This window comes from Amaranthus tricolor, chromosome 3 (genome assembly GCF_026212465.1).
Source record: "Amaranthus tricolor cultivar Red isolate AtriRed21 chromosome 3, ASM2621246v1, whole genome shotgun sequence".
NCBI classification, from domain to species: domain Eukaryota; kingdom Viridiplantae; phylum Streptophyta; class Magnoliopsida; order Caryophyllales; family Amaranthaceae; genus Amaranthus; species Amaranthus tricolor.
In genome coordinates this window covers 20382838-20392570 of record NC_080049.1, presented here as the reverse complement: position 1 = coordinate 20392570, position 9733 = coordinate 20382838, and the positions used below count along the sequence as shown (strand labels likewise).

Below are 9733 nucleotides of genomic sequence, written 5' to 3'. Positions count from 1 at the left end.
ACCAAACATTGGAATGATTGCGATACCATTCCATACCATTAAAAATGAGCCAACCAAACATGCCCTAAGTGAGTTTACAATATCATTATGACATCAAATCTCATGACCAATCTTGTATACTTAAAATTTAAATAATGAATACTTGTAATTACTCTGGAAAAATTTCTAAGTTAAGCAATTAACTAAGATCGATTTATAATATAGAAGTATTCATAATCAAGCTTGGAAAAAATCTCATCCTTCACCAATCATCCATAGTCTCTAAAACAAAGAAAGGAAAAACCCTAATTTTCATTATAATTCATATGGTCAACAAACAAAATGAAGTAAGGATTAAGAAATGCAGTTCTCATTGGTAAAGAGACTTCAGTGCTCATGGTTTTTAATGAGCGAAAAAACTAAGATATGAGCTTTAATGGCGGCAAAAAATTCCAATGTAGAAACCCAACACCCAGTTTCAGATGAATGGCAAAAGCTTTAATTCGAGGCATTTCTTGCCTCATTTTCGCTCCATTTCAACGTAACTATACTTCCATTTATAATCTTCCTATTTCTCATCAAATTTTAACATGCCTAAATTCTCAATACTTGAAGAAAACTCAATTCAAACAAGTTAATGCGCAGTTAATAATTTCTGGTCGTCTAAAAATCCCATTTTTTGGATGCAAGTTACTTAGACTTTCTTCTCAATTTGGTGATTTGCGTTCAATTTTGTGGGTTTTCGATCGCATTGATTTCCCTGATTTAGTGTGTTATAATACTCTCATTAAAGCCTTTTCTAATAGTTGCTTTCCATCTAAAGGTGTAACATTTTATTTTGAGATGTTGAAATCTGAGGTTTTCCCGAATTCTTTTACTTTTCCTCCATTAATTGGTTGTTGTGCTAAAGTAGGTGATTATAGATTAGGTGAGATGTGTCATGGTCAAGTAATTAAGAATGGTTTTGATGGTGTGATGCAAATACAAAATTCTTTGATTCATATGTATGCTTGCTGTGGGGTCATTGAGGTTGCGTTGAAGGTGTTTGAAGGTATGCTTGAGAGAGATTTGGTAACATGGAATTCAATCCTTAGTGGGTATGTAAAAGTTGGTGATTTGAGAAATGCACATAAAATGTTCGATGTAATGCCTGAGAGAAATATTGTATCTTGGAATGCCATGATGACTGGGTATTTAGAAGGGTATAAGCCTGGGTGGGTGTTGAAGCTTTTCAGAGAAATGATCAGGGGTAGATTGATTGGGAATGATATAACTATGGTTAATGTAATTACAGCTTGTGGGAGATCGGCTAGACGAAGAGAAGGGGCATCTGTTCATGGTTTTCTTATAAGAAGGTTGTGGAATTTGAGCTTGATAATGAAGTCTGCGCTTATTGATATGTATAATAAATGCCTTAAGGTAGCAGTGGCTCGTAGGATTTTTGATTGTCTTGTAGAGAGGAATTTGGTGTGCTGGAATTCAATGATCTTAGGGCATTGTCTTCATGGTAATGCTAAAGACGGACTTATATTGTTTGAAAATATGATAGTTTGGATGGAAGTAGATAAAGCTCGTGATCATGGGTATGCACATTTAGGTAGTAAGCATGGAATGCTGCCTGATGAAATCACCTACATAGGTGTTCTATGCGCCTGTACACGAGCAGGGCTGTTGGAAGAAGGGAAAACCTATTTTTGTGACATGATGAACTTGTTTAACATAAAACCGAATTTTGCGCATTTTTGGTGCATGGCAAACCTACTGGCCAGCAAAGGGCTAGTGCAAGAAGCGCTGGAAACAATTCGGAACATAAAGGAATTTGTTGTTGATAAGCCCTTGGAATCATTGTTGTGGGGAAATTTGCTTGGTTCATGCAGGTATCAAGGTGATTCATCTATTGCAGAACAAGTTGCGAAGGCATTGATTGAAATAGAGCCACAAAATACAATGTGTTATGCATTTCTTTTGAATATTTATGCTGCTGCTGGTAAGTGGGCAGACGCTGCTAATGTAAAGGAGCTGATGAAGCAAAGAGTACCTTTAAAACTGCATGGTTGTAGTCTTATAGACTTGATAGAAGTTGTTCACAATTTTAGATTACGAGATGAGACATGGCATGAGCCGGAGATAGTGAAAATGTTGGATAACTTAACTGAGGAATTCGACTACTTGGATGGTCAGATGGGGCCATTATCAATGCCCAAGACTTGAGATCAGAGTTAGTTTTGAGGTGCATTTATCATTCAATTTTCCAGATAAATATCTGATTGAGGGCCATAGAATGTGGTTGTACTGTCTATTGATCATGTGTATTAGTGGTGAATGGGTGAATAGCGTATATGACGTTGGTGTTGGTCTGAACACTGAACCACGGAAGCTGGAGTTCATGCTTGAGGACTTGATGACATTATGTTCAGTACGAAAGGGAAGTTGAAGCACGCCGAGCAATGGGATAGCGCTTTTAAGGTCATAAACCTTCCTCACAAAATCAAGCCTCCATTTTGTGTTGCTACCTTTTTGTAACATGACATACAATTTCTAGTAATCCTTTACAACCAAAAAAAGTTGTGGAATAAAATCATCAGATTTGTTGAATGTCAAGTTTTACTTGATATCATTCATTGTCTCATCTTTTATGACACATTTTTATAATTTTGAACATGAACAGCACAGTCATCTGAGTTTGTACTTGTACCAAAAATTATCGTCTGATCTGCTATTCCGCTGAGGTTGTACTTGTACCAATATGTATTGCTTGATCTAGATGTTGGGAAAGGCGAGTAGGCAATCTCACAGATTCATCTGGCTGGAAGAAAAGTTGCAGGATCATGGCCACGAAGATGCCGCCAGCTTCGCCTAGTTAAATCCAATCACAGAACCTGTATTTAAAGCCAAACAACACAGTGATCCTCAAAATCCATGATTGGGCTGGTTTGTATTCCCTTTATTCCTTTAAATTTTTGACTACATTTTACTTTGTTCCTTCTTAGAGTTTGCTACAATTCTTTGTCATTCTTTAAGTGGATAACTTTATTTTGTCACTAGTGAATTACTTCTCTCAATTAACAAATTTTTCACTCATCCGCTTGCCTTTTTGCTTGATCCTTCACTATCCTGTTACCAAAATCTAAATTAATTAAATTAAAATGTAGCCAAATAAAAAGGATAGAGATTACTCCATAATAAAGATGGTTTATTACTTGCAGTGAAAGCTTATGCATAAAATATTAGTTTTTCCAACTACGTTTTTTATTATACGGTAAAGTGAGGAAAGAAAAGTGGCATTTGCTCTTAAAGTGAGACAAACTCAATTCTTTTTTGTGCAACTATTTGGTAAGCTGACAACATCAAACTTTTCTCTATTTCGTCACAAATCTCACACACCAATCTCCGACTTATTCACAAATTCTTGTTTAGGACCGTTTCATTAATACAGAGTCTAATCTGTATATGACTGGCATTAATATATATGTGATTGGTTTTAAGCTATATGCGATTGGTTTTGTAGATGTAAGTTTACATTATATGTTTCAATTTATCATCTATGTGTACATTCTTACGGCAAATATGATCATTATTAAAGTGTAAATGATATTTATTACTATATAATTTTCCCATTAATAGATTCTAGTTTAATTAAAGAAGCATTGAAGAGGTCAATAAAAAGTAATATGTGGTCAATTTTAAGTTTTATGTGATTAATTTTAAACTATATATGTTTTTAAGCTATATGTCTTCAAGTTTAAGCTATATGTGTTCAAATTTAAGCTATATGTCACAGATTTTTAGCAACATATAAGCGCTTTTAAGCAGTTTGTGGTTGTAGTGGACTGTCTCATCTGCGGCGTCCTAATATTAAGACGGCCGCATACGAGACGCATTGTGACGTATTAGCTTAAGTATTTGAAGTTACAAATAATTCATACTAGTTAATAATCAGCAGGGCCGACTCATCCCATAAGCTGTACCCAAGTATTAACAAGACTGCTTCAGACAAACTTATTTTCAATCATACACATACAAAATCACGCTTCTGCATCACAAATCAAACGAAAAATACTTCTTTAAGAATAAAATTCACGAGTAATAACGATTAGATAAAGTACAAAGATAAGCTTATTCAAAAAACGAGTGATTTGCATATAAATTACAAGGAACACAAGATGGAAGATGAGATGAGGAACCCAGCATTGTAGCTAGCACCCACCAACAGTCACCCTCTGAAAATGGTACTAATAATATCTACAACTCCATCCTCGTCCCACCATTGAAGAAGTAACCCAAGACAGAATAGTTAAAGAATCTAATATTCAACAAGACTTAGGATAAATATTACTACAAGAAACAACACCATCATCATGTTCAAGAAGAGCTAAAATACACTCGCTTCCATTCCCAAATAAATCAATTAGATTCTTTATTTTCTTCTACAGATTGGATATTATTCAAAGGCCCACTGGTTCTCCCTGCGAACTTCCTCCTCTTCCTCTGGAGTGAAGTCATTCTTGATGTTGAATGTCTTTCTTATCTCCTCTGGTGTCTTGCCCTTGATCATGTCAGCCACAGTTTGGCAAGTTAAGTCCAGCAAGCTCTTAATATTCAGGTAGTTGGCAGCCTGAAATAAGTTACAGGAGTGTGTTCAATGACAACTTAAACGAACTATCTTAATATGCCTAACAGGGTTTGTTAAATAAGAAAAACGAAAAAAGAAAGATAACAAAAAGATAAAAATCAACATAAATAATCTTGTTATAACCTAACAGGTATCATTAAATTGGAGAAAAGAAAAAAGGTCTTAAAAACTAAAAATCAGAATACCACACTACTAAAAAACACTATCCGATAATATTTGTAGCTTGGAGAAAAGAGATTTAGAGAGATTAGGATTACAATTAAAATGAATTTGGGTTGTTTATAGTTCATAACTCAATTCACGTACATATAATCGAGCCACAAAAAGAGGAAAAAGCAAATAACAAACCGAACAAATGCGAGTAGCATTCCAGTGGCTGAAGCCGAGTCGTCTTTCCTGTGGTCATTAGGAAAAGTCGACTTGATTTTTCTTTCTTTCTCATAGCCCAAACTGATTTTTTATCTCTTCTTCTAACCCACTTTTTAGCACCCACTTTTGTTGGGTATATTTCCTAGTATTTTTCTATGCTGAACCATGAGACTTATGGACTCAAGGCACCCGAAATTCAATATAAATCCTTAAGGTTCTAATCATATATGCTACTTATAAGGGGGAATGAAAACTTTGCACACGCCAAGAGGAGATAGTAGTTCACTAAGTTTCAACTCCTAGAGAAGAACAATATCACTGAAAAATGTAAAAGCCAATCAAATCACCATTTTCTTTTCCATTTTGTCCCAAAGCATTAGCAATGGAGGGGTAGGTAAATCACTCAACTTTGTAAATCAGTTATTTGCGGAGGACATCCAATAATGCAAAAAAATTAAGCAAAAGTAAAGGACATCCAATTTTGGATCGCATCAACATGTAGCTTTTCTAGCAGCAACTACACAACTTCAAAAACAAAATCCTAATCCTGCACACTTAATATCACATAGTTTATCTCCTAAAACACAACTTAGATACTGATAAAATAATTTGCTACAGGCGTCACACAAGAGAAAAGTTAGACTCCACACCAATCTAATGAGATTTCATTCTAAAACCAATTGGTAATAAGAGACGTAGTTCATCAAACTTATATGTCAATCAACCTTTCTTTTACTCTTTTGCAAGATTACATTAGTTTATTTTTCACCATTCTTCCTCACATATAAACCCATCTTTTTATTTGAGCAGAAACGCTGTTTTTTATGAACCCACAAATTATTTTTGATGATCATATTCTGAATTGCGGTTGAATCATGATAATATTAAAGATTTGTCTGGTACCTTTGATTTTGATTTGGACGCTCTTAATCCAATGTGGGAGTGTACTTTACTTTGGGCCGGCTCTATAAGGGCAAAGAGGGGTCGGGCCCATTCAAAAATATTAGAAAAATAATGCTTTGAAATAGTTAGGGATTTACAATAGTATATTTTGTAAGCCCTATAATTAATATTTCGCTATGGACCTTGTAAATTCAGAGTCGGCAGCCTTTCACAACTTGATGATATGCTTGATTCAAATTTTCTGATATCAAATTTGGGTGTGAATATTAATTTTAAAGTTATTTAAAAAATTTCTTTTTACGAGTTTTGGCCATATATTCCCCAAAAATTAATATTATTGGGTAATTATTGATAATTTAATCTTGTATACAAAGTTCGACACAACAGGAGAGTAGACGGTAATGTACTTTAAATGCTTACAGAAATGAAGAAACTAAAAGCAAAATGGGCACACACAAAAGCACAAAAAAATGTAATAATTTCTCCTTTCCAGAATTTCACACAATTAAAACTAATCTAAAACTTTCAAAATCGATAAATTCAAAGCCTGATTTGGCAATACTTTCAAACAGAAACATAACAACCACAAACGCAAAAAAATAAAAAAAATAAAAATAATAAATAAATAAAATACGTAAAAAAATCAAGGCAAGAGAAAGAAATCATACAAGGATAAGATCGAAGAGAGTAGCCTGATCAACTTTGACGAAATCAGCATCCCAAGTCTTAAGCTCATCATCAACTTGACGATCATTATTTTCCGACGATTTAGGAGAATCAACATGTTTCTTACAATACTCAATAACTTTGGCAAGGATTTTGCTAGTAACATTAGGCAAAGGAATAACATTATCAGCACAATCATCTTCAACCATATGCTTAATCGTTTGCGATTCCAGAGCAACTACTTCGTCCACTTCAAAAGTCTCTCCATCTGAACTTTTGAGCAAGATTTTTCTACTCGAAGCCATTGATGGTTTAACCCTAGGAGAGAGAAAGTGGTTGAAGCTGAAGCTGAAGCTTTAGCTGAAATCAAGAGAAATGACTTTGTTTTGGGATTTTTGTGTGTGTGGTTCATTTGTAGATGGAGTGACAATGAAAGAGAGAAGTCTAGAATCGGGATTGATCGTGAAGTTTACACGTGTCTTCTTTATATTGGGTTAGAGAAAAATTTACTGATTTTTACACTCCCCCTCTTCGATTGAGAATTTCCATGTGAAAACCATGTTGGATTATTATAAAACAAGTATATATAATTACTTAATCGTAAAATTCCATTTTAAAGTTATGAACTTTGTTTTTTAAAAATTTAAATATTAATTTATCTTTTAAAGGTTTCAATTTCAAGTTGTATTTGCTTTTAAAGATATTTTAGGTTTCATAATATGGATCTATCGATTATCTTTTTCCTCTCTTTAATTTCTTCATCTAATTTTGCTACCTAGTCATGGTCTCTTCATCCCTCAACCATGGCCTCTCCACCATTTTAATTTTTTTCATCTATTTCGTTTTTTCATCTAATTTCTTCTATTACATGGCTTCTACACCATTTTCATCTATTTCGTTTTTTCATCTTGTTTCAGTAATGAAACGAAGAAGTGCGAGAGAAACTTGAAATACCTGAAGTGGAAGCGTTATCGAAGTTAACGGTCAACGAACTGAAAGTGTAATGTAATTCTTCCACAGACGCAACCTAAAGTCCTGCAACACAACACGTTAGTCTTGCCCGGGGGTGATCTTCCGAAAAACCCCTCCAATGCTCAAGTCAGATAGGTGATGAGATCAATAAATAAACGATATGAATTTAAATGCAAGGTGGTATATATTAAGATGTTGAATGATTGTGTTTAGGTGTATTGATCATGTGTAGAGATTTGGGTAGAGTTTTGGTAGGGAATTCATGAACCTGGGAGGTAAAGGATGCTGACAGCCTCTATTTATAAGAGTTAAAAAGTAAGTTATCCCAGGAGAAAGGAAGACATAATGGGTGTGATGGAGGGTAGTGGTAGGTTATCATGAGTAGTTTAAGTAATGTGTAGTTATTTTAGGGTCATGGAAGTTACTTACTTGGTGACCAAGCAAGACAGTTGAAAAGTTCATAAAAGCCCCTTGATTAGGAGTCAAGGTCAACATAAAGTCAAAGGATATAAAGGTAAAATTATGATTAACAAACAATTAATTAAATAAATTTAAATGTTACCATAACATTTAGCCCCACGCATGAAGGATGATGTTGAAAGGAGAGCCCTAACGAAATGAAACATCTTTCTTTATGCGGAAACAATGTTTACTAAGTCAAGCAAAAATCATCGGTCTCGACTAAGAGCTCATTAAGATGCTCATGGAGATCAGCTGAATCACATTTTGATGAATCTTCTGATGAAATATAATCATTGGGCTCATAAGCTTCGAATTGGCTGTTCATATGTTGAATTTCGAGTTTTAACGAAAAAGTTATGACATAAAAATAGTTATATGAAAATCACTAAGGCCAAGTAAAAGGTAAGTAAGGGAATTGGATCCGCGGCTGGTTGGGGGTCTGAACTTCATAAGTAACGTGTATAAAACTTAACGGCAAAAATGGAGAATTAAAGACACGGAGACTTGATTCCGCGACTTCGGAGTTGTAACAAGAGTGATATAGTCATCCAAGACAGCTGCGACTTCGTGAAGTGTGCTTTCCACTCCACCTTTTAAAATACTAACATCACGGAATTCCTCATAACTTTGAAAAATTTTCAGAAATTTGACCATCATATGTCGAGTCCGACTTGTCTACTTCACAGACAAAATATACTTTATTTTCGTGTATAAGTTCATAATGTCAGGGATAAAGTTACATGACTCATGCTTGAATGACATCACTTGAGCAAGTGATGACGCGGCTTAAAAGGATGATGAGGCTTCTTTGGAGTATACATTGACCTTTATTTTCTAAGGGACTCAATATGGGAGTTCGACTCTTCTATGTCACGGAATGCCCATACAGTTAGAGTAATATCTTCTAGGACATTAAGCCACCAATACTTTTCAGTTCTTTTGTATGACGAAATAATGCTGCGGCATCAACAAGCCCCCCCACTATTTCCATCCATACTTAGAAATTTTCTTAGATTCTTGGCTTAATAGAGGGTCCGACTAATCGAGGAAGCGGATAAACTAAGATAAGAGTTTCTTCAATACTTAGAATATTTTACGTTCACTTTGAGATCTTTGAGGAGTCCGACTTATCGATGATACGGACATGTCCCCAAATGATAGTACGACTTTTGTTCAGTATGTCCCCACTATAATAAGTGACTTGGCAATATGGTGACATGGATTATTACTAGAATGCGAATCTTTGTTGTCGCGGCTACAAACTAACCGATAACTCGGCCACTATGAAATACTTAGTTTTATTTTCAAAATATCTAACCTGACTTGAGAGTCCGACTTATCGATGTCCCGGTCAAGTGATGGCACGGTGAACCTTTTGACCCTTCTTTGCCACGACACTCACATGCAATTCAGACTTGTCGATGCGTCGGCTAACAATTAAGGAACCAATCTCTACTTTGGTTTTATGGATCTTCTGATAATTCATCATGTCCATAAGTCACACTAAAAAGATGAGCAACCTTCATTACTTGGAATTTTCCTTGATTTCTTAATTTTCGGAATCAATTTAAGATTCCGACTTTTTGATGTGGCGGTCGGAAGGATATTCCAATGATTGAACACTTAGAAAAAATTTGTTTCATTGTTTTAGCCTATTTTAGAGTCCAACTTGTCGACCCTACGAAAATACCAAGATTGCAGATATGGATGCTTAGGCTTAGAAAAAAAAACTCTTTTCAAATCATAAGG

General features: G+C 34.8%; 2 protein-coding genes across 4 annotated transcripts; one reads left to right on the top strand and one right to left on the bottom strand.

Moving 5' to 3' along the window:
- Positions 1 to 210: 210 nt before the first annotated feature.
- LOC130809327 (pentatricopeptide repeat-containing protein At3g51320-like) lies at positions 211 to 9355 on the top strand. Of its 3 annotated transcripts, none has more exons than XM_057675051.1 (2): positions 211 to 2910; positions 7468 to 9355. In XM_057675051.1, exon 1 carries the CDS (start codon positions 466 to 468, stop codon positions 2188 to 2190), a length of 1725 nt encoding a protein of 574 aa, XP_057531034.1. In that variant the 5' UTR covers positions 211 to 465; the 3' UTR covers positions 2191 to 2910; positions 7468 to 9355. The 3 variants fall into 3 exon arrangements, with proteins under 3 accessions (XP_057531034.1, XP_057531036.1, XP_057531035.1); XM_057675053.1 differs by lacking the exon at positions 7468 to 9355 and having other exon boundaries at positions 211 to 2445; positions 2744 to 3060; XM_057675052.1 differs by lacking the exon at positions 7468 to 9355 and having other exon boundaries at positions 211 to 2445; positions 2648 to 3060.
- LOC130809328 (SKP1-like protein 1B) lies at positions 4025 to 7085 on the bottom strand. The gene is made up of 2 exons (XM_057675054.1): positions 6553 to 7085; positions 4025 to 4594 (listed from the first exon to the last, which is right to left on the bottom strand). Exons 1-2 carry the CDS (start codon positions 6853 to 6855, stop codon positions 4421 to 4423), a joined length of 477 nt encoding a protein of 158 aa, XP_057531037.1. The 5' UTR covers positions 6856 to 7085; the 3' UTR covers positions 4025 to 4420.
- Positions 9356 to 9733: the final 378 nt, after the last annotated feature.

What these genes read in the sequence shown, in the direction of transcription:
- LOC130809327 (XM_057675051.1), top strand. Translation starts at nt 466, where the DNA reads ATGGCAAAAGCTTTAATTCGAGGCATTTCTTGCCTCATTTTCGCTCCA.
- LOC130809328 (XM_057675054.1), bottom strand. Translation starts at nt 6,855, where the DNA reads ATGGCTTCGAGTAGAAAAATCTTGCTCAAAAGTTCAGATGGAGAGACT. An exon ending in CTCTCTTCGATCTTATCCTT is followed by an intron (nt 4,595 to 6,552) that starts GTATGATTTCTT and finishes AACTTATTTCAG; the next exon opens with GCTGCCAACTACCTGAATAT.